Raw genomic sequence first — 25000 nt, 5'->3', positions numbered from 1 at the left:
AGTGGCTAAAAGGCTCCTTTGTGTGGCTCTGCAGGGGGCCTGGCTGACGGGGGGGGGTGAGAGGGGTGGTCATGCACCACGTCCCCCATCCTGGTTCTGGGGACCGTCAAATAGGCCAAGCAGCACAATGAGACAGAGCAGAATGCAGAGAATGTGATGGGACATCTAACTTTCCTAGCCCTTTGAGGAGAGAGGGGTTATTCAAGCAAGTCCTTCTAGAATCATATCATATATCATACAGATCTAGAATCTAGAACTTTCAATTCATAACGGTCACTTAAGTTCATCATTAAATTGGCATCATTCTGATCATGGAATCTGATCTGGTTGCACTCCTCAAGGGGGCTTTGGATCTCCAAGATGCACACAGCTAATGCTAGTGAGCACATAAAGCCAGTAATTTCTGTAACAGTTACGGAACGACTGAAAAAAAAAAACGACTGAAACAAAACACTGTACTATTTACCACTGAACAAGACACTTCATCAGTCCCCTCACTCCTCATCAGTTTGTATACTTCCTTGAGTGTGTGGTTAGCACTGTTGGGAAACAGACATGTCCATTCTGCTCCGTGTGTGATTGTTTTGGCCAGCAGGCTGCGGGGGCCGGTGGTGCCTGACCCCTGGCAGTACGGTCAGCGCAGCTGTTTCCGTTGTCTATGGGGCGGAGAATCAGGATAGGGGACGGAGGAAGCGAAGACGACTCATTAGGGTGCTCAGAGCACTGAGACTGTCCGGTCAGTGGCTAAAGCCAGGGCTGGTTGCGGTTCCAGAGGCTGCATGCACACTGCCCAAACAAACGGCAACAAACCCCAACGTTGACGGTTGTTGGATGCAGTCTTGCTGTTCAGAAAACCAACTTGGTGCACACTGACCCAACCTGGTGCATACTGACCCAACATGGTGCACACTGACCCGACTGTTGGTGTTTGTTGGCGTACGTTGAGGCAGTATGCAAGCAACTCAATACATTCTAAAATGCTGAGATCGTCCAATCAGTGGCTAAGAGCCCAGGCGACAATGCCGCGCTCAGAGCACTAGAATTGGCAGATGCAGAGCAAGAAGAATGGCATGATGGGAGTATCTCTGTCAAGTCATGACAGTGATGAACGATAAGAAAATAAGCTCTGTATCTGGTGAAGTCTAAAGTCTACAAGCATGTCGAGAAATATGTAACTTGGACAGTAGGAAACCAGGTAGCTCTGTATCTGGTGAAGTCTAAAGTCTACAAGCATGTCGAGAAATATGTAACTTGGACAGTAGGAAACCAGGTAGCTCTGTATCTGGTGAAGTCTAGAGTCTACAAGCATGTTGAGAAATGTGTAACTTGGACATACACACACACACACACACACACACATTCTCCTCGTACGTATGGAGAGGATATCTTACTCCATACACACACACACACACACAGTGCTCCTTCAAGCACACAGGGGTCTGTTTTTCTGTCGGCCCGCAGAATAACAGCAAAAATATTACTGATGAATTCGTGCCCTATGGGAAAGCAGGATCGACCACTTTAGCATTCGACCTGAATTCCTGCTCGCCTCATGGCTCTTGTACACAAACAAAATCGCTGACCTGGGCTACATGGCAAGGCCTCTGCATGGGTGGGATGTTTATATCTTCAGCCACGGTTTGGGAAAGTCAAACTGCCTTTACGGTCGTAAAGGTCTCTGAGGCATAACTAGGTCAAACATTGGTTTGAGAGAGAACCTTTCATGGAGAGATGGATGGCTCAGACCAGCGGAGAGAGAGAGATGCCAGGCCGGCAGATGGAATTTGAGGATGCTGTTTAAACACGGCCAGAGAGAGAATCATCTTTTCCGTCAACACGTAGAGCAGCTCCACTCTGCTCCAAGGTACACGGTTCCAAGTAGAACTACTGAGAAACTGTGTAGGAGTGTAGGAAATATTGAATACAAATGAAAATATTCTGGATTGTACACATAGGAGACATTAGGGTTGCAAAATTCCGGGAATTTTCAAAGTTGGAAACTTTCCATAGGAATTAACGGGAATATATGGGAATTAACAGGAATAAACGGGAATTAATGGGAATAAACTGGGAATTTTTAATATGGCAAGTTAGTCTATAACAGGGAACTTAAATGTAGTGGACAAAACCCCATCTTGAGCATAATATTAGTTAAAACAACCTGATTTAATGCAATTTCAGTCGAATTTCTACCCTGCACATCAGTCAATCACATGCACACAGCAATCAGCATAGGCTAGACATAAAGGAAACCTATGGTGCGTTCATGTGCATGGGGAAAAAAAGGTTTAACCAATCGGATTTTGTTGTTGAGTGGTGTGGTGTATCTTGGGCAGTTCAGTGTTGCTAGTTTAGCACGCTAGTAAACAATAGGCAGAGAATGGGATTCCCGCTAGCATGCTAGCTAGCTTTGTATGCTAAGCTAAGCGAAAATACGAACATACAAATCATATTGCTTATTACGAAACAAAATGTTAATGTTTGTATATGAAACAGTTTGTATGAATTACCCAAAATTTCCAGTTAATTCCCGTAAATTCCAATTAATTCCCATAATTTCCTTTAATTCCATTAAAGTTTCCAATTTAGAAATTTTTCCAAAATTCCCCAGCTTAACTTCCCATGGTAAGTTTCCGGAAATTTACCAGAAATTTTCCGCCCCTTTGCAACCCTAGGAGACATAGGAGATAAATTAATCCATGTGGGGTTTACAGCTCATTATGTTGGAGGTGGTAGTATTTTGGGTAGCATGGCTACAGCTTACTGCGTGCACCACAGTTTCAACATGGTTTAAGAATATGGAACTGAAAAACTTTAAGGAACTGAATAAGTTCTTTAGTGTTCACCACAGTGGAATTGCCTGTTTACCTTTGGGTCTTTGAGGCCCATAGGTTTTCGTAAATGTCACATCTTTAACATAATTGTGGCTTGATTTGCTTAAGCCATGTGTCGCCACTCAACCATGTAGCTGGTTAAACCAGATGTTTAGGAAAACAAAATAATATTTTTACAGGTGCAATGTTTAACTGATGAAACAGCTGCATAACAGAGGTCTTAACTCTGGAGAATCAATTAAGATCATTAGACTTCAGCTGGCCAGCAATAAAAGCTACGCTGGGATTATTCAACAGAGGATACAGCATAACTTTGTGTGTGTGTGTGTGTGTGTGTGTGTGTGTGTGTGTGTGTGTGTGTGTGTGTGTGTGTGTGTGTGTGTGTGTGTGTGTGTGTGTGTGTGTGTGTTTAGAGACACAGATGGCTAAAAACACAACTTTTTTTAAACGCTTTTTATTTGTTCAGCTTTTTGAAAGGAGGCAATATATAAATTCAATAAATACTATGGCAACATCAATGGAAGAGAAAACATGGAAATAAAATAAACAACCAAAAAATCATAAAAGAAAGGCCTACATTTTTCATTGCCTTAAAAAAACATCCGTCAATATTAAATAGAGAAAGCATATGCTAGCTGTTTGGCAATACTGTCCATGAATACACCATCCCACAGTACTGCAACCTAGGGTCCTGATCTAGAACTGATCTAGTTCTAAACTAGCACCGGCCTGGTCCTGATCTAGATCTAAACTAGAACAGGACTTGGATTGATCTAGTCCTGAACTAGAACAGGTCTTGGACTGATCTAGACCTAAACTAGAACAGGTCTTGGACTGATCTAGTCCTAAACTAGCCCAGGTCTTGAACTTGGACTGACTCTGGTCCTGATGCAGTCACCATCTCAGAGTAAACTCCCCACACCGGCTAAACAGCTAAAAAGGCATCTCTCAGCTCAACTGGACACTGCACTGGCCTCTCAACTACAAGACTAACCGCTCAGCGTGCAACTACAGGCCTATGGATGGATCATATTTTTCAATGGGCTACCACACCTGATCCATCAGGAAACCCAGTAACAGACGAAAAGCCAAGGAGCTCTGTGACAGCAGAGCTTGGCCAATGTTTAATGTGCTTTTCTCACTCCCATCATCTAGGGGGCAGCACTGGGCTTGGGGTGAATTGCATAGTGAAAAACAAGCAGAGGAACACAAGGTTCATGGGTAAATATTTTTCGCAACCAACTGCCCAGGGACTCCAGCACACCTGCGGTTAAAGCCCATATACACCCACAGGAAGGTTGGTGCTGGTGCCAGAACTGCCCTCTCTGATCCGGTATAGCGCCGGCCCAGGTCAGTTCTGAACACCATTTGACTATCACCAGGTGACTACTGAAAAAGACCTAGACCTCATCTGGTGCCAGTTTAACACTCTGTTTCACCAAACGTTTCATAGTGCAACCATCACCATTACTGAAAGACACAATTTGTAAGTACTGTCTCTCTCAGTTATGGTGGTCAAAGAGCATAACAATGCTCTTGGGAGACGGAGCTATGGGGCCAGTTGTGTTTCAAACACAGCGATCTCCTATGACACTACCCTCTCAGTCCACCCCTGTACACACTGGGAATGGGAAGGAACAGGCTAATACTAAGCCTCAGGCTAGCTGCTATGAGGGGTGTTTGAGAAAAGCTGAATCTAACTCTGGCAGAGAGTTGAGCTAGGTCCTTTCCAGAGTCTGCTACTAGGAGGGGCATTTCAAGAAGACAGGGCAGAGGTGTTAAAATGATCAGTGGCACTGCTTAAACTAGGCACTGATCAGTGGCACTGCTTAAACTGGGCATTGATCAGGGGCACCGCTTAAACTGGGCACTGATCAGTGGCACTGCTTAAACTGCACTGCTTAAACTGGGCATTGATCAGGGGCACCGCTTAAACTGGGCACTGATCAGTGGCATTGCTCAAGCTGGGCATTGATCAGTGGCATGCTCAAGCTGGGCATTGATCAGGGGCAGTGCTCAAGCTGGGCATTGATCAGGGGTACTGCTTAAACCGGGCATTGATCAGGGGTACTGCTTGTCTGGCACGGATTAGAGTCCTGCTTAGGTTGGCAGGAGAACATCCTTAAACACATCAGTATGTAACAACACTCCTAGTTCCACCAATGATCCCCATTGCTGTCCAGGCCACTAGGGCAGGAGATCTAAGCTTCTCTCTTTGGCTTAGAAACCACAATTTGTTTTTGTTTTTTCCTTCATGTCGGCACATCACAAAACGATTAAGAAATGACTACATGACCACAAACGAGGTATGCAGTACATTGAGGAGAATTGGGGAAGCTGTGCTAAAAAACAGTGGGAACCTATGACCAATAAAAAAATAAAATAAAACAAAACAAAACAAAATATCCACGGTGATGATGAACAAGAAGAACCTTGAATGGAGAAGGGGGAACGGAGTCTCAAACCACAGTGATGCGCTGTTTGTTTCACTTCTTCAATCGCCCGTGTCGGAGAGACAAAGCCCTGACGCAGGGGGGCTGGAAGCCTGGCAGGACTTTAAGGTTTCCAGCCAATAGAAGCTGCAGCAGAGTGAGTGTGGCCTTCTGAAGAGAGTCCAAAGAGGTTGGGGGTGTGTGTGTGTGTGTGTGGGGGGGGGGGGTGTGTGTGTGTGTGTGTGTGTGGGGGGGGGGGGGGGGGGGGGCAGGAGGAGGGATTGGGGATGATGACAGATGTTTCTTTTTATCCCTCCAAGCTTTTTTGGACTCGTCTGAAGGCAGCGAAAGAAAGAGTGTAGAGTTTCCATGGAAACACCTCATCCCCTTCCCTCCTGCTCGCCTCACTTCCTGAGGCGGCCACAGGAGGCCTTCAGGACTTCCTGTCCAGAGCTCGGACAGGAAACTGGGTCACTTCCAGGAGGAGAGTAGCCCCTCTGTCACCCCCCATGCATGACCTCAGCAGAGGACCACCTCCTCCACGAGTGTTAGGAGGACATGGGGAGAGAGGCAAGAGTGGAGTTTCACAAGTCTTTTGTTTATCTGTTCATTTCATTTTGTTTTGTCTTTTTTATCCTCTGTACATCTTCCCCCTTGGCACTCTGCACTCCTGCTACCTGGGCACGTTGCGTTGCGTCATTACAAATCCTCCATTGTCTGGAGTTCAGAGTTCAGCAAAAGAAATTGTCCTAAAGTGCACACGGTTCCTCCACCCCTCTGCGCTAGCTGACAAACAAACGCAACAGCTCCCACCTGCCTTCTGAGTGGAGGAGAAGAGGGGCCTCATTCTATGCTACACCACCACCCCCCCACCTTGCCCCCACCCCTCCCCCACATCCACTCCGCTCCTCTCCAGCGCGTTAAAGCCCTTTCCCTCTGCCACTGCCGCTGGCCGAGTCCAGGCCAAGCGAGCCGCCGTCGCACGGCGCTCACATGACCGAGCAGCTCTTGGCTTTGTCTTTGCGGAGGTCAGAGCTCACGGCGGAGAGATCCGGGCGGCTCGGCATGTGGGAAATCCGCTTGGTGGCCCGGGAGGATTTGTTCCGCTTGACGTTCTTGCTGTTCTTGTTGACGCAGGCCAAGGTGGCCACGTGGAAAATGTCCCGCACGCTGTTCTCCGACTGCAGGGCAGAACACTCAATGTAGGGTGCCGAGATCTGCTTGGCCATGTTGGAACCCTGCAAGAGAACCCACAGAGACAGTCAGACACACAGTAGGACGAAAGTTCAGAGGCAGACAAGACAAGACGGCTTTTTACAGAGCTCCAGCACAAGCGTGCCACTCTACTCTTTAACCAATCACAGCATGAGATCATCTGGACATCTAGTCAACTTCACACATGGCTTAACACAGAATAAGAATCTGAGCATTAAAAGGTTGTTGAATCCACAGATCATTTGAATATTAAGCCTTTTACATCTGGATTCTGCACAACTTGAAAAAGACTTTAAAAGAAGACTTTGGTAGTGGCTCTATGTAAAATTGATGAAACTACTAATGCAAAGCATTCTAAATTTAATAGGTTAGATTTAATTGCAAAAAGGATTTATGAATATCTGTAATTACTGCTGAAATATGTTTTGAAGACACAGCGTGCACTTCACAGAGTTTGCAGCCAAGAGCAACTATTCATTTAAAGCTTCATCAGCTTATGGTCTCTAAACTAAAGCTTGATCCACATTTCAGTGAAAATCTCATTGCGCTCTTCCGGCTGAGAGGCTAAGCCCACTTCTGAAAGACCAGTCCGACCTCACATGTGCAGCTGGCATATGCTCGCTCCCCAAAAATCCCGTTCTACATACCTGGTCATATGACACTGGCGTTTGCCTGTGATTGGACAGCTCCACGAGCGTGGTGAGGTCCGTCCGCAGGTCCGACTTGCAGCCCACAAGGAGCATCTTTGTGTTAGGGCAGAACTCCTGGATCTCTCCTTTCCACTGCAGAGAGGGCAAACAAAGATGGACATTCAGCCAGGGGCTCACCTTCACCTGAGAAGGTCATTCAAACAAAGCACCCACCCCCCAAAAAAGTGTTTCCAGTTTCAGATGGGAATGGAGGGGGGGGGGGGGGTGACTCTAGGCACACAGGGAAGCTACCGGTCCTTCCTTCCGCAAAACAGGTAATCTGTATCCTTCCCACACACACACACACACCTCTCTTCACAATGAACAGACTGTGGTAGCTGAAAGTGGACCTGCCTGCATGTGTGCGTGTGTATATATATGTGTGTGTGTGTGTGAGTGTGAGTGTGTGCGCAGATCAAGTTCAGCGCGACACAGTCGACTGATTGTTTTCCCGGAGAGTTCAGGAGTGTGTTCCCATGATGCTTTGTGGCGGAGAGCCACGGTGGGCTGCTTAAGTGGCTCTTTATGATTACACCCTGCGTCCAGAGGCTGAGCGGGGATCAGGCCGCTTTATCCCATCAGGGTGACCCCCGGTCCACACACACACACACACACACACACGCTACTCAGAATGTACTGACCTGCCAAGAACTAAACTCTGACACAAAACACACAGACACGACACAGACAATGGGGTCCAGTCGGGCTCCCTTGTGGACACAAGGTGACTAGGGGGGAAATGGGCCATGGCTAAGCAGTGTAACACAACTCAACCGCTCACCTAGCAAAGCCCCTCAATGAACCTGCTCTGAGAACCAAGCATTCCTTTGTGTGTGCGCACGTGTGTGTCTGTGTATGTGTGTGTGTGTGTGTGTGTGTGTGTGTGTGTATGTGTGTGTGTGTGAGAAAGAGAGTCACTGAGAAATAAATAAGAAGCCAAGACCTCCTGTTGAACTGGAGTACCAGAGAGATTGAGGTCATGAAACACACCATCACGTCTGGACACACACACACACACACACACACACACACACACACACACACACACACACACACACACACACACCTTTTTGAGCACACTGTCCAGCGTCTCTGGTCTGCTGATATCGAAACAGATGAGGACAGCGTCGGAGTCGGGGTACGAGAGAGGCCTCACGTTGTCATAGTACGGAGAACCTGTAGAGACAGAGAGAGAGGTCAAAGGTCAAACACATGGACAACACAACTAATGCAGTTACACTTAAAAACTGAATGACATGCACTAAAACTTCTATTTTTTTTTCTCCTGCTACTGACCTCCTTTGACTTAGTCATGTTCTCAGAGTACATGAACATGTATACACACACACACACACACGCAAGCCTTCACTCGAGGTCTCTCATGAATTAATGACTTTAACAGCACTCTTCCTCCCTGGCTCTCTCCACAAGCCTCAGATGTTCCAATCCTCACAGGACACCGGGCCATGTGACACACACACACACACACACGTTAGACACGACACCTTCAAAGAGGTAGGAAAGTTCATTCATGTGTAATTACACTTTAATTACACTGTAAATGGGACCATATGCCCCTTCAGCAGACACCACTAGTAGTGGGTGAGTGAGTCACCGGTGTGGGTAAAAGAGCTGTATCCACAAGGCCACACACACTTGAAAGCAGGAGACTGCATTGGACACACCTCAAAGGTTTGTGTGTATGCATGTCAGTATAAAGTGGAGACATGCCTGCACTGAATGAGAGAGTGTGTGTGTGTGAGTGAAAGTGAGTGTGTGTGTGTGTGTGTCAGTATAAAGTAGAGACATGTCTGCTCGGAACACCCTCCCAAGCTTGGGGCAGGGTGTTGGGAGGAGAAAAGGACTTGAGAGCTGTGAGAGACTGTGGGAAACACTGTGTGGTGACGGTGTCCAGTTTCGGCCACTACAGAGAGCCGTGCACGTGAGCAGCTGTGGAAATCAGCGGCGCTAGCAGTGTTCCCTACCAACCACCCCCCTTCCCCCTCCAATGTAACACGGCCTCTTGGGCTGCCAAGAATCCGGGGAATTTTGTTTTTCCGTGTCTGAAGTGACCCATGGGAGATCTGCCGCAAAAAAAAAAACGACTCTCGAAGAGTGGAAGAGGATCCCCTCCTCAAGGCGGGGGTACAGTGTATCTAATCTAAACAGTCTACAGAGAGGATGTGTGTGTGTGTGTGTGTGTGTGTGTGTGTGTGTGTGTGTGTGTGTGTGTGGGGGGGGGGGGTGGAGAGTGTGTGAGATCAGGACTCCACTTAAACTCAGCCCTTGAAGAATAAGTCTGTGGACTCCTGAGCAAGTTGATGGACAGGGTGTGTGTGTGTGTGTGTGTGTGAGAGAGCTGATGGCCAAGACAGGATGTCGGTGTAACTGATAAAAGAGCTTTGTGGCAACTCTATCAGTCTGGGGACTGGGGCAGTGAGATGTGTGCGTGTGTGTGTGTGTGTGTGTTGATGGCCAGGACTGGAGGAAAGCGCTCCATGGCACTGCTATCAGTCCTGGCACAAAGGCACAAGAGAGGAAATGGACCTGGAGCTAATCGCTAATCTCGCCCAGTCATCCACAGCCATTCAGAGCTGCTCATATTTACATACACTAGACAAACACACGACACGCCTTTCACAACCAGCGCAAGATGTAAACGCGGGCAGGGTGTGTGTGTGTGCGCCCTATAATGTGGGGGGGGGGGGGGGGAAAGAAATAAAGAGGAAGGATAAGAGGAAGGGGAAGAACAGAAGAAAAATGAGCATACTCCGCATACTCAACGCTAGTTCCTTGTCAGTGTGCGAGTGGCGCTTCAGTGTTATAAATATTAGTCCGGCAAGTGCTGACTTGCTGGGAGAGACCTGGGCTCGGCTCTTCTGGGAGAGACCTGGGCTCGGCTCTTCTGGGAGAGACCTGGGCTCGGCTCTTCTGGGAGAGACCTGGGCTCGGCTCCTCGAGGTGTGTTGTGTGACTGTCGACGCATGACGGCCATCATACTGTGTTTAACAGAATCAGTGCTTCTGCTTCACTCAGGTGGGGATGCGCAAGAGGCCCAGGGCCATCAAGAGCGTGCTGATGTGACCGCCATCAGGTCACTGGGATTCTGTTAGGGCCAGCCATATCAGCTCAGGTCATCTGCTGGTCGCCCAGGAAACCCCAACCAGATGGGGAGAGGAAAAGAGAGAGAGAGAGAGAGAGAGAGAGAGAGAGAGAGAGAGAGAGAGAGAGAGAGAGAGAGAGAGAGAGAGAGAGAGAGAGAGAGAGAGAGAGAGAACCACCATTCACTCATTAGAGCATGTCAGTGTCACCCACAGGGCTACGCAGACTCCAGGCAACACACACACACACAAACACACACTAACAAAAAAACACAGACACATCCACACACACACACACACACACACACACGCACAAACACACACTAACAAAAAACACAGACACATCCACACACACACAAAATCCACACTAACAAAACACACACACACGACGACGCCCATCTAGCAGACACGGAGACACACCACAGGGCCATGGCCGTCTCTCGCTGAAGGCAAATAATTACGCATCCCTGAGTAAACACCTCGTCGGCACTCCTCTGCACGGCTAATGAGACACACTGGGGCCTGTCCTGTCCTCCAGATAGCACACACCTGGAAGGAGCTGCCATATTTCTCTCTCTCTCTCTCTCTCTCGTACACAAAGTACTGAGGACTCAAACAACTGATGACCGATCCCCTTCCTCTTCACCATCCCTCATACACATGCTCATGAGCATGCTCACACACACACACACACACACACACACACACACACACACACACACAGTACCAGCCACTAACCCCACAGTCACCCTTCCATTTGATTTATGTGGGTTAAGATAGCGGGGGGGGGGGGGGGGGACAAAGAAAGAAAGAGAAAGAGAGAGAAAGACAAAGCCACCTGTGCCTGCCCTCTCCCCACCCCCAGGTCCCTGAATGCCATTACTGCAGCGGTATGCCACCGGGCATGCTGGCAGCACAGGGGACACATTTAGGGGGGGGGGGGGGGGCACATGGAAGGGGGGGGGGGGTCTCAGGGGAGGAGGGGAAAGCTGTTCACACAGACACCACATGCTCTGCCATTTCTCACAGAGGGGGATCCCGCACAAGGTGGGCTAATTGATTAATTTCGCCACGCATGAGCAGTAAGCGGCCGCATTTCAGGGATCTCAGCGGCTGTGTGAAAACATGCTCTGCAACACACACACACACACACACAGACACACACACACTGTTTACACTTCGCCAGATCACGGTTTTGCAGTGGAAGTTTGACTTGTTATTTCGTGTGTTGTTTTGTCTGAATGGTTATGAGCTCCCTGAGAGACAAAGGCCTTTTCCTGATAATAATTAAAAAAACAGAGTTGTGCAACGACTGGCTCTGTTCTGTGACTTACATAACCCCTCCATCCCCCCTCATGCAATTCAATTTCCTCTCCGGCTAACAAGGTAAGACAATTTTTTTTTTTTTGCTCATCTTAACTCAACCAGCCCAACAAGCTGTTTCTATCACAGCAGCAAGCAGTGCAGCAGGCCTCTCTCTCTCTCTTTCTCGGTGCTCACAATGGGCGCTTTGTGGCGGCGGCGGTGGCGAGAGCAACCTTTCGCCGGAGGAATGCGAAGAACGCAGCTCAGATTTGCTCGGTTCAGAAATGGGATCCTGGCAACAATAGCTGCTGGGGGAGCGGAGAAACACACACACACACACACACACACACACACACACACACACACACACACAGGAGAAAAGGAGTGGGGGGGGGGGGGGGGGCACAAAGGGCCATAGAGGAGGCCTCGGGACTGGGTGGACAAAGGTGGGCGCTTCCCCAGTCTGGGAACGGAGACGCGGCCAATTCATCTCTCCATCGCGGATCAGTCCAGAGATTAGCTTAAGGCCAGTGTGCTAGGCGTCGTCTCCAGGATGTGCAAATCAAGGTGACAGGAGCATTTACTTTTACACAACACGCACACAGACAGACCCACACACACACACACAAAATTCGCCAAATGCAGAGAAATGGGCAGACACAATAGCTGGGAACAGAAAGGGTGTGGTGGATGCTTGTGGTGTGTGTGTGTGTGTGTGTGTGTGGTGTGGCTGAGAGATGCTGTGGGAGGGGTAGAAATCTCTCCCATCACTAGCGGATGCGGCCGGGAGCTAACAGCCTCCAGGCGACTAGCTGAAGTGCCTGTATTTAGTTGTTGCCTCAGGAGTGGAGAACTGGGGGGGGCTGAGCTCATTAACTCTTTCGCAGATAATCGCACAACAATACCGCCAGCCCTGCACATAGCCTCCACTGCCCCACCCCCCCAACCCCCTTCACAACCCAGGCCCCCTCCCCCTCTCCCCTGCCTCCCAAGCTCCAAACCAACACAAACCAACAGGCACTTACACCTCCCCACCCCCCAGGATCGATTGGAGGTGGCGTGGTAGATAGGGAGCCTTCAAAAGACAACTCAACCCACAACAATCCCACACCGCCCCCCCCCCCCACCACCACCTTCCAGCAGTGGGCCTGCAGGCACCTCCATATCAATTCGCCTGCCAGCCAAATGGGGAGGGGTGGAGTTTGGGGGAGGGGAGACCAGCATGCACTGCAGGCTAGATCTTCCAAAAGGGAATAGGTAGAGAGGCTACGCTCATCCATTCTACCCCCAGTACTACAGCACACACACACACACACACACACGGAGTGGGGAGGGCATCTAAGGACGGTGAGTGGCCCCAGGGGAAAACCTCTATGTTCATGGCCTGTAGAGAGACTCTGAAGAGGAGGCTGAGCGCATGACTCCCCTCCCAGTCCAGTCCAATGACAGGCCGGACGTTTAAGGGTTGGTACTCCTGTCCATCAGCCAGGCATGATCAAGCATTCAGATTAGACGCTGATGAAATATTTATGCAGAGAGAGGACACGCAGCCTGTAGTGTGCAGAGGGAGGAGGGGGGGGGGGGTTGACTTCATTCCAGATTTGACATTTCCAAATGTCAAAACAAATTGAAATGGAAAGTGAGGAAAAAATAAAACAAGTCACACAAAAGCAAAATACCAGAAACCAAAATAACATAAACAAGAAGCCACTTAGGGTCAGTTCACACTCACACATTCCCTCACGGTGTAATCGTGTTTAGAGTGGGGTGTTTATGCCACACTGTGAACATATACACAACTAAATAGTTCACTGGTGAAACACACAAGTCTGAGTCAAAACCTTCCTTTAAAAATAACACACACACACACACACACACACACACACACACACACACACACACACACACACACACACACAGAGAGAGGACCAATCACCAATCAGGGGGTGATTAAAGCACCCAACAGCTGCTAGTCCGACCCTGCCCTTTCTCCCTCTCCCTCTCTCACATACACACACACACACACACGCCTGGCTGCTGTGTTGCTCCGTGCCTGGCTAGTGATTGATTGTCCTACTGATTTGTTGACACTCCGGTCCATCGGACTGTGGCAGGGGTGAGGCAGAGGGAGACAGCAGCTGCCTCTAGCGTAACAAAGAGCCCTGTGCTACCACAACCCTCTTTACACACACACACACACACGTTCATGTACTCACACATACATCCTACCCACTCATGTTTACCCACATACACGCAATAACAATGCAAGAATACCCTACTTAGAGACTGACACACTCATCCAAACACACCTACACAAATATGCCTTTCTGCCAGAATAACACACACACACACACACACACACACACACACACACACACACACACACACACACACACACACAGGTCTGAGGAGTAAAATAAGCATCAATAAATAAATGCATCAGTTGTAAAACGAGATGAGACGAGTGTGTGTGTGTGTATGTATTGGGGTGCAGGCCGGTGTGTCAGTGAGGTTCTGACCTGCCAGTGCGCTGTGAAGCCGGGCTATGTTGCCGTGGTTTCCAGCCGGGCTGTGCTGGGCCATGCTCTGCCCTCATTAGCAGACCCAGAGCTCAGGTGTTCTGCAGGGCTGTGCTTGTTAAAGAGGAGGGGAGGCTTCAGATGAACCCAGGGCCCTTTAGAAGTGCAGCGCATTAAAGAGCAATCCCAGTAGAGCCTGTCTATAAGCGTGCGTGCGCGCACACACACACACACACACACACAGGAAACCCAGTGGAGTTCACACACACAGTTTTACAAGCGAACGGTGCGTGCCTCTCTCTGTGTGGTGGAAAATCACAGAGGCGGACTAGACCGAGGCCCCATAGGCTCTGGAGACGCTGAAAATCAGCAGACGGTCCGGAACACAAGCCCAGCTCGGTGCCCATCGAGCAGCAGCCTCGTCTGCGGATGGCCCGGCGGGCCTGGGGAGGGGGGCCAGGCAATCACGACCGACTGGCCGGCCGGGGAGGGGGAAAGTGGGGCTAATTACTTCCAGACTCCTGGATGGATTTCTCCAGGGGCTCCGAGAGCGAGCCCAGCAGTGATAAATAATCTTTACAAAAGGGGGCGGGTGAGGAGAAGAGCGGTGTTGGGTAGCCTGCAGGAATTTGGGGATAAACAAACACACGAAGATGAAGATGAAGAAAGAGGGGGTTAAATCTTCAGAGGAGCGCAACAACAGGCGTTCCATTCAACGAGTTTGACACGAATCTGTGGTCAAATTCAACCAACTGGCAGTCTCGCGCGAGCAGCCGCGCGCAAAATGCCAAGGACATTCCTTGTTAGGAACTAAGCGTCAGCAGGAAACTAGCGTGATTCCTTTCCTTCGGACTTTAATCAACTGAGTCAGTGTTTCCAGCGCTAGGTGAGAGGAGGACAGGACGAGAAAGGTGGAGTAGCCTATGGGTGTGCGCGGCACATCGGCTGCTCGTGATCGCGTTCTTATCTGAGTCATTCCATACATTCCTACGCATGATCGGCGGTCTGTCAACAGTGAGCGTTGGAGAGGGTGGGGAATGTCAAACTAATAGTTTAATTAATTACTTGCGTTTCCTCTGGCTTGTCCGATGACCGTGACGGGCAGATCCGGTGCCAAACAGCAACCCCCACCCACCCCACCACACAGGAGAAACTGAAAAGTTCAAACGCGTCCGTAAACACTCGTGATGGTCTCTAGCTGAACATCTGTTACAGGGGAGGGGGGGGTCATAAGGGGAAAATCCTTGCTAGAGTTTGCGCTCTGCAATAAAATTAATACAACACACGCAGAGACACACCAGGAATAACCAAACAAAAGCTAAAACCAGTCACGCCACAAAGCCCAACTTGACTATTGTGTTTCGCTCGAGGTACCCGATTCCTAGAACCAATGCATGCTTAATCTTTGACTAATTACCCACTATATTTACATGCAACAGACAGGAGATCTTACCTGAAGTATCCCACAGGCTCAGTTCAATCCTTTGCGTGTCGATTTCAAAACTGGCCGTGTAATTCTCAAACACCGTCGGGACATAGTTCTAGAATGGGAAAATGGAGAGACATTATGTTATAATACTTACACCAGCGCAAAAAAAATAAAATAAATAGTTTTAAATGATCATGCATGCATTCTTCAACGACTACTGTGCGCAATCGGTTAACCACGGAATGCGCGTAACACTCGAAACGTGTGAAAATTGTGTAAACGTGGCAATCTGGTGAATAAACTTCGCTTAAGGTTAAAATAGTTCTCCAGGAGTCAGAAACAATCAAACAAGCCAATTGACAGTGTGCGGATATCCGAAACGCACCTCTGGAAAGCAGTCCTTGGCGAACACGTGAAGTAGAGCCGTCTTGCCACACTGGCTATCCCCTACGACCACTATCTTGCATTTCACACTCTGTGAGCTATCCATCCCGGATTTCAGTGATGGCTTTTGGCAAGATCTTCTCTCCTTCATTGATTTCCTGTATGGATCTGTCCGCAAAAGCACCAACGTAGAGGAAGACAGGCACACAATTAATTTCTTTACACAGTTAGTTTCCTTGATTAAATCCCTGTCTGGTTCAGGCGTCTGTCACTCCCCGTTCGGTCTCACACTAGAGTCTGTCCTGCAAAATATATCTGCCGGTTTATACATGCAGTGACTGACCAATCGCTGTGCTTCACATCGCACACGGCCAACCCTCCCTCACGCCTTCAAGAACACCGAAGACGCAAGGACAATCATGGCAGCGCCCTCCTCTGGTTGCAAAGGGTCTAGTTACATTGTGTTTTATTTTAAAGCAAATTATCTTTTATAAGCTCACTGTAGATTTCAAGTTATGACAGAAACAACTCAATTTATGATTTATGATTATTCATATAGGCAAGGGAAGGCAAGGCATTATAGTATATCATACTCTATAATTGAATCAGTACAGATTGTGCATTGCTCTTGGACTCATAAAAAGTGTTTCTACGTGTATTATAAGCACAATGAAAATAGATGAAAATTGGGCTATTAATTTTAATCAAAGGACAATGCAGGACTAAACAACCATATATTTTGGTATTTAAGATCCATGCTAGTAACAGGCCCCTCTTCAATCTGAGAGTGTGGGCGAGAGAGTGAGGCTATAGACCCTTTCAACAATAAAAACAAAAACAATGCTTGAATCTTCTATTTGGTTCTCAATCTACTTCCTCTGCATTAAGATAACATATGGAATGTTAAAACAGAAGCCTTGTGGGGCCAACTATGATGCTGATAATGGAACTCTCTTGAAAGGGTCTATAGTTTGTGGTTTGCCTCATTGATTATAACCAGAGAGGGTTAAAGCGGAGCGAGAGGCGCAAACGTTCAACAATTTCCGCGTTCGATTATTGCAAGGGGGAGGGGGGGAAATCCCCCTTGCTAGTAATCAAGGATCTTTATTATAACTGTAGTGATGTTGACAACAAGAGAGAAGAATCATAGCTCATGAGCAGAAGCTGGGATTTTTTCCCTTCTACTGGGTGAGGCTGATATTTCAATCATGACTCGGTTTCTTTGGCGTGTCTTATAAAGGTCCTTTCTCAGGAAATGCGTCACCATTAAAGGTTGATTAAAGTCCCGATGATAACCCAGTGGAGATTACCCCATGACTTGGAGTCTGTCAATGAACCACTGATAACGACACTCACAGTGTGAGCCCAGGGTCAACCTGCTGCCAATCGGCTGGCGTCTTAAGCTGATTAGATGACCACATCCTTGTGTGTGGCTTCTGTCATCTGAAGTCCGGTTTATAATCTCCGCTTATCTTTCAACTGTTTATTCATGATTACAAAATTATTTCTGGTCACAGGTCTGGAATCGTGTCCAAAACAAAAGCAACTAACCGACGGTTTACTGTAACACCAAAAGTGGTGATTTATCTGTTCTCTGAGGTTTAGCCTTGGGCTCGGTAAAGCTCTTTGAGACCAAAATGTATAAAATTGAGATGATTGAAAATTAAATTGAAATGATTCATTTTACAGATACCTTGCTGCAGAATAACTCTATCAGGTTTCTCTGTTACTGTCAGAGACAGACCATCACTGCATCATCCCATCCTCCCACTTCTCCCATGCAAGCACACACACACACACACACACACACACACACACACACACACACACACACACACACACACACACAAACACACACACACAAACATACTCACTCACATCACAACACACACACTCACACACTGACAGACATGTGCATACACACACACACACATACACACACACACACACACACACACACACACACACACACACACACACACACACACACACACACACCACTGTGGTGCTCTGACACAAAGGTCACACTTTAAAAAGTGCTGGCAGTCTGTCAATAACCTGGCATCAGCAAAATGCTGATGGCACTCCACTCACCCTGCACTGACAATGGTCTCAACAGGAGTGCTCCTCACTCCCACACACACACACACACACACACACACACACACACACACACACACACATATGCACACACATGCGCGCGCAAACACACACACACACACACACACACACACACACACACACACACACACACACACACACACACAAACACACACATAAAGGGCTTGTTCCTACACACACTCACACACACTCCGTGGTCGCTCCTGGCAGGCCAAGCAGTGAGTTGTCTCTGAGCTTTACGTAGTAGGACTGGAGCCCTACCTGCCCTGACAGAGGTGCTCACCAAGAGACAGAGGAAGAACAAAGGAACAGAAAGAGAGAGAGAAAGAGAGAGAGAGAGATACACAGAGAAAAGAGAGAGAAAGAGATGGGGAGAAAGAGAGAGAAGGAGAAAGAGAGGGGGAGAGAGAGGGGGAAAGAGAAAAAGAAAGAACTAGATAGAGAAAGTAAGACCTTTTCATGGTCCACTCGCTCGGAAATCATTGCAGTGGAGTGGCAAGGCAAAAAAGGTGGCATTTGGAGTCTGAGTGTCCTATTAAAGTTCATGTTGCTGTGAGACAGAGGCTGGCATAGCATGGCATGGCATGGCGTGGCATAGCTTACCTCGCTTCACTGCATGCCAGCGCCTGAAATGCCAACAGCCAGGGTGGACCTGATGAAGGCATGCACTGGGGCCGGGTAGCAATGTTGACAGCAGCACTCCCGTATCATTAAGACTTGATGAAATCTCTCTCTCTCTCTCTCTCCCTCTCTCTCTCTCATATTACTGCTGCCAGTACAGCACATTAACAACTAGGACTACAAAGCTGCTCATGTTACTGCATTTATTATGGGATACTCTTCCTTCCCTTTTCGTCATGGTGATAGAAAATCATGTTTGCGAGTGATGTGTTGTCATGTACACAGGCATTATGTGTCTCTGTGCAGATGGGCAGTAGCATTGTAGATGTTGTTGTAAACTGCTTCCACACTTTCCTGCAGTGGTGACGATGAACCATGAACCATCTCCATGCTGATCCCCCCGTTCCTTATGCAGGCTGTAACTCTGCACTCTTATGGATAGGCATTAAAAATGGGGGGGGGGGGGGGTCAAATCCAAATAATCAAAACCAGCCAATGCACCCCCCTTCCCCATAAATCATATCATCATGAATAATGAAACTGTCATAGACCATGATGAAATGGGTGGCTCAGCCCCACAATGTTCAACTCACAACTCTTATGAGTGACATGGACCTGAATTTTCTTGTATAGGTAGTGTGTGTGTATCAAACTCCCACAATTCCTCATGCATATATAAGCTGAAGATTACATACAACTGCACTCAACTCATCTGCATTCATTTATTTCAGTCTGACAATCAGCACCCATCTGATTTCACGCAGTGGAACTCAAACTCCAGACACGCTGAGAACAGACACAAAACAAAAACATGGTGGTAGTGAGGAGAGGAAGAAAGAGGGGCACAGAGTGCATTCCGCAGCGTCTCACCTCCTCCACCACATAGCTGTCGGGTTAACCTGGCAACCTATTCTGTTCCCCTCAGCGCTAGCCTCGCTAATGGCTTTAGTTAGCACGCTTCTCATTCTTTCTTTCACTGCTGCTGCGTTCCGTGGGTGTATAATGAGCTGCTGCTGTAGCGGAGATGCTATTCTCTCAGGTGCTCATTCCTTACTTCTCATTTCGCTATGAGTTCCATTATCAGCATCATAGTTGGCCCCACAAGACTTCCTTTTTAACATTCCATATGTTATCTTAATGCAGAGGAAGTAGATTGGGGCCCAAATAGAATGTTCAAGCATTGTTTTTGTTTACCTTGTTGAAAGGGTCTATACTAAATCCAGATCTCTTCTATATGGACTCCCTCTTCCCATCTGTTTTTGATTGACATGGTCGGCAATATCATTCCTGCAAGAGGTGATTATTCTGGTCTTGATTATTCTGCATAATATATACACATAGATATAGTTTGATTTGTTTGAATAAAACATGTCTGAGTGCATTTATATTCATCAATATGGGATTTGAAATACAAATTCAAAAAAAAGGAATATAATGCAACCGTGGAGAGAAATTTCCCTTGGAGGCGTCTGCATGGACAAAACCAGGACCCGCCTCAGCAGGAAATTAGGGCCTCGCCAGATTGTTCCACTTCATCAAATAAACCAGGGCAATTCTCTAAATGCCTAAAAATGCCAATTAAATAACCACAAGTGAACAGTTCTGTCATGCATAATACAATACTGAAAATGGGAAAGGGAAGTCAAGCTATCATGCCGCTGTTTTGATTGGATTGCTGGGTATTGGACCCAAAGGAGGCCATTTGGCTGGATCCATATGTCCTGTTTCTCATAAATGAGACTATCATCCTAATTGGCAGACTGGTGTTCAACATAAATCCTTCTGATTATGAATCCCTCTGGAACCCGCCATGCACAAATCGATGTATTGGAAAACTCATTTATTTTTCATACAGTGCGACACGTATTGCAGAGACAAGCACCCTGAGGAGCCAGAGGGCCCTGTGCCACCAATCTTCATCCAAATGTCAGATGCTGTAAGACCAGCTGTCTGCGGCTGCTCAAGAGAGTGCACAGGGTCTCCATCATTTGCGACTAGAAGGGCCTCCCAGTTGACACCAGATGCAAAGGGCAGGCTGAAGTGTGATTAGCAATTAAATAGAATCTTGCCTTCACTGAGGCTCTCACCACTGAGGGCGCTTCTTCTGTCTGTTTGTTTATTTATTTGTTTGTTTATTTATTTTCCATAGTTGTTTAAGCAAATAAATATTTCGCATTTAATTTGTTCCTCCTCCGCAGATGTCCTGAGGGTGCCGAGGCGAGATGGGTTTCTTTCCCCGGCGTTCCCGGCTGGGGTAATGGATCCAGAGTTTAATCCAGTCGCACTGCTTAATTGCCTTTTGCCCTGAAGAGATCGCTGTCAATACGCATCCTGTCAGAGGGGCGCGCTGACATTTCATTGCTGTCTCATAGGCGACGCACATTTGCATTATTTCACCTCCCTGTCATGTTGGCCATCTCAGCGCCTGCTCTATGTGTGTTTGAGTGTGTGTGTGTGTGTGTGTGTGTGTGTGTGTGTTTGTGTGTGTGTGTGTGTGTGTCATAGGATCAAAGGTGATTTCAAATGCAAACAGTGACAAACTCTCTGTTGCAAAACTATCATCTGTTATCGTGTAAAAGAATGTGTACTTAAACACATGTTTGTATTTGTAAAACTATTAACTGTAAATGAAAAAATAATGGATATATTGCCGTTTTAATTAAGCAGTGTAATTATCAGAGGCCCTCAACTGTAATTAGTTTTCAATTAGGCATTGGATAGTAAATACAATTTTGTATTTCTATACAGGGCCCAGAGTTCAGGGTTCAGGGGTCAGGGTCCTGAGCGGTGACGACATGCAGGTCCATATGAGCGAGCCTGTGGCCTAACGTAACTCCTGGAATGCCTGGCTAATTAAGGGGGTTGGTGAAGCAGAGGTGTCTGTGTATGTTTTGGGGGGAGGGGGGTCCATTACACCATTCTCTCTTACACCCACACCCACACATACACACACACACACACCACACACTCGACCTCACAAGTACCTCCTGTCCAGCCTTTCAAGGCCTGTTGCTCATTCCTCGGACCAGCCAACACCCCGACCCCCACGCTTATCCCACTGACCCCCTCCACCACCACCACCACCACCACCACCACCACCCCACTATGCACACACATTAGTCCAATGATCAGGGGGAGAGATAGAGCTAAGATGCTGGAGGACAGCAGAGGTATCGGCTTTCCGCAGCCATGAGGGGGTTATTTCATACCAATTAGGCATCTGACCCCCTTGATTAGAACAGGGTTGGAGGGAGGGACAAAGGGAAAGAGAGAGATTGAGAAAGAGAGAGAGAGTTTAAGAGGGAGGGATGAAGAGAGGGAAGGGCAGTAAAAGAGAGAGTTTAAGAGGGAGGGATGGAGGGAGAGAGAGGGATGGAGAGAGAAAGAGTTTAAGAGGGAGGGATGGAGAAAGGGAAGGACAGAGGAAGAGAGAGAGAGTTTAAGAGGGAGAGAGAGAGAGGGATGGAGGGAGAGATAGAGGGAGAGAGAGAGGGATGGAGGGAGAGAGAAGAGGCACCACTTGAAACGTGTTGTAAACAGACATTACACCTGTCCGTGCACATGTACTGTACACTAGCTTGTGTAGCCAGAGCTGATCGAGCTCAGTAAGGTCCATAATCATTTGCTCAGCCCACAGGGCGTTAGTTATTAACAGTGTCTGCAGTATTGACCAATGAAGTCCCTCATCACCCTGCAGTATTGATCTGAGATATCTGCATCGACCATCATCTCCAATCACTACACATTGATCATAGGAAGGAAGGAAGGAAGGAAGGAAGGAAGGAAAGAAGGGAGGGAGGGAGGAAGGGAGGAAGGGAGGAGAGTGTTCTGTTCTTAGAATACCACTACAAATATACAGTGACCTCATTGGAAAGGTCCTAGTTGGTGTCACAGATAAACAGAGCAACAGACCACCTGTCTGGGAAAAGGCTAGGCTCAGTGTTTCCATGCGTAGAGCAAGCCTTTGGCCCAGGCAGGAATCTCTAAGGGTAATCACAGGAATGGGGGGTTAATGGCACCTCTCTAACCCCCCACAACACATACACGCTCTCTCTCTCTCTCTCACACACACACACACACACACACACACACCACCCACACCAAACACCGCCCAGGAGACAGCATGCAGATGGCATCCATTACAGGGTCTAATGCCATCCTTTTAAACACATCCTACAGCCACACACGCAGACAGAGACAGAGAGAGATGGAGGGAGAGAGAGACTGGGGATGAGAGGGAGGGAGAGAGGGAGGTATAAAGAGTAGGAGGAGAAGAAGAAGGGGACAGAAATGAGAAAGAGAGGAAAAGAGAGAAGGGGAAGAGGGAGAGAGCAAGGGAGGGAGGGAGGGAGAGAGGGAGACTGACAGGCTAGAGGAGAGATTACAGAAACAGGAAGGAAAACAGACAGAGAGAGAGGGAGAGAGAGAGGGAAGAAAGAAAGAGAGCAGAAGAGAGAGAGAGAGAGAGAAAGAGAGAGCATCTGGACAGACAAACCGTCCTGAGTGTCTAGACACAATGCTGTCCCCACGGACCCTGAGCACATTTCAGTCTTTTCACCTCGCTTGGAATAATTATGCCTGAGAATCGAGAGCACGGGATATCAGATTGCTCTTTAAAATGGCCAGGGAACAAGTCATATTAGAAAAGATAAGGGGTACAATGAATTTTCATTATGGTGTCTGGTGAAAGAAAGAAGGACAGAGACAGAGAGAGAAAGAGAGTGACAGAGAGAGCGGGCAGTTTGGGTTAGGTGCAGGGTAATTTGATCGGCCATCTTTAACTGTCATAATGGACCACTTCTTTTTCTTTTCAAGAGAATGACACTGATGCCATCTCAGGGTCTTTGGACTGTGAACGCTGGGTTTGAGATTGTTTTGGAGCAGTGTGTGTATGTGTGTGTGTGTGTGTGTGTGTGTGTGTGTGTGTGTGTGTATGTGTGTGTGATCATACACTCCACTGCATAGTAATAATGCAAAGATAAGTCACGCACACTCACACACACACACACATACACACACACACACACACACACACACACACACACGCACACACACGCACACACACACACACATACACACACACACACACGCACACACGCGCACACACACACACACAGTGAGCAGTGAGAGCAGTATTGCCGCATTTACATAAACCGCCACGCTCAATCTACACTCTGAATGGATTTAAAGCTTCCGTGTCTCTTTTGACAGCAATTTCATACACAGTGACATGGCCCTCGATCAGGTTTAGTTGAGTTTATTAATAATACACCCCAAGCAGGGAGTATGGCTGGGTGTTGGGGAAGAAACCACACACACACACACACAAACACACACACACACAAACTCTCACACACACACACACACACACATACACACACACACACACCGCAAGACTTATTTCTGTCTGCTTCCAGTGGGGGTGGGTTGCACAGAGCCAATGTCGAAACAGTTGTTTGTGGTTGAGCAAGACAGACAATGCCACCAGAAACAGCATGCCAGGACACACAAACACACACATACACACACACACACACACACACAAACACACACAAACACACACAAACACACACACACACACACCACCAGTTTGGGCTGGTATTGTTGTACAGTTTCGGGTTCAGCTGTTGTGTTGTTGCTATGTATAGAGCAGTGATTTGTGGCGTCTGCGGCAGGGCTGTAGTGGTCCCCACCAGGGCTCAACTGCGGTCCAGTCAGAGGACACAGCGCAGGACTGGACAGCAGGGTCTGGATCAGGATAAATAATACAAAAAGAGGTCAGAGTGTGCGGCTACTCTGTCCATATTCTGATAGCCTCTCAGCCAGCGTCGCTACTTGGGTGTGCACTCCTCCTCCTCCCAAGGCCAGATCATGGCCGTATCAGGGCCGCATCAGGGCCGTATCAGGTCTGTATCAGGGCCGTATCAGATACCGGCCGTATCGGATCACAGATAGAGTAAAGCCGGATCAGGGCTGGATGAGGTCTGGGTCCATGCTAGTTTAGGTCCAGATCAGGGCGATATCAGGGCTATATCAGGGCCAACTTGCCCCTGTGTCCCAATGCATGCTGCTACCCTTTCCCCCTGGTGCCAACACCACCCTTTGCCCCAGTGCCACCTCCACCCTGTGCCCTAGGAAGGGAGGGCACCACCAGGGGCATCTGACATTTCGCTCCAGTTCCCCCTCAATCTTCTTGGAGGCTCGGAGGGGAGGGCAGGACACAATCACACACTGTCATGCACACATGTACACATACTCATACATACAGTATATATATACACACACACAGTCAAAATGAATTATATACACACACATACACAGAAACAATAGCACACACACACACAGAAACA

General features: G+C 48.0%; 1 protein-coding gene across 1 annotated transcript; it reads right to left on the bottom strand.

Moving 5' to 3' along the window:
* Positions 1-3288: 3288 nt before the first annotated feature.
* Positions 3289-16191, bottom strand: rnd3a (Rho family GTPase 3a). The gene is made up of 5 exons (XM_042081104.1): positions 15910-16191; positions 15549-15636; positions 8237-8346; positions 7129-7263; positions 3289-6504 (listed from the first exon to the last, which is right to left on the bottom strand). The coding sequence occupies exons 1-5, from the start codon at positions 16057-16059 to the stop codon at positions 6256-6258; spliced, it is 732 nt and encodes a 243-aa protein (XP_041937038.1). The 5' UTR covers positions 16060-16191; the 3' UTR covers positions 3289-6255.
* Positions 16192-25000: the final 8809 nt, after the last annotated feature.

The sequence above is a fragment of the Alosa sapidissima genome, chromosome 23, assembly GCF_018492685.1.
Source record: "Alosa sapidissima isolate fAloSap1 chromosome 23, fAloSap1.pri, whole genome shotgun sequence".
In the NCBI taxonomy this organism is placed as follows: Eukaryota; Metazoa; Chordata; class Actinopteri; order Clupeiformes; family Clupeidae; genus Alosa; species Alosa sapidissima.
This window is presented reverse-complemented; position numbering and strand designations above follow the sequence as displayed.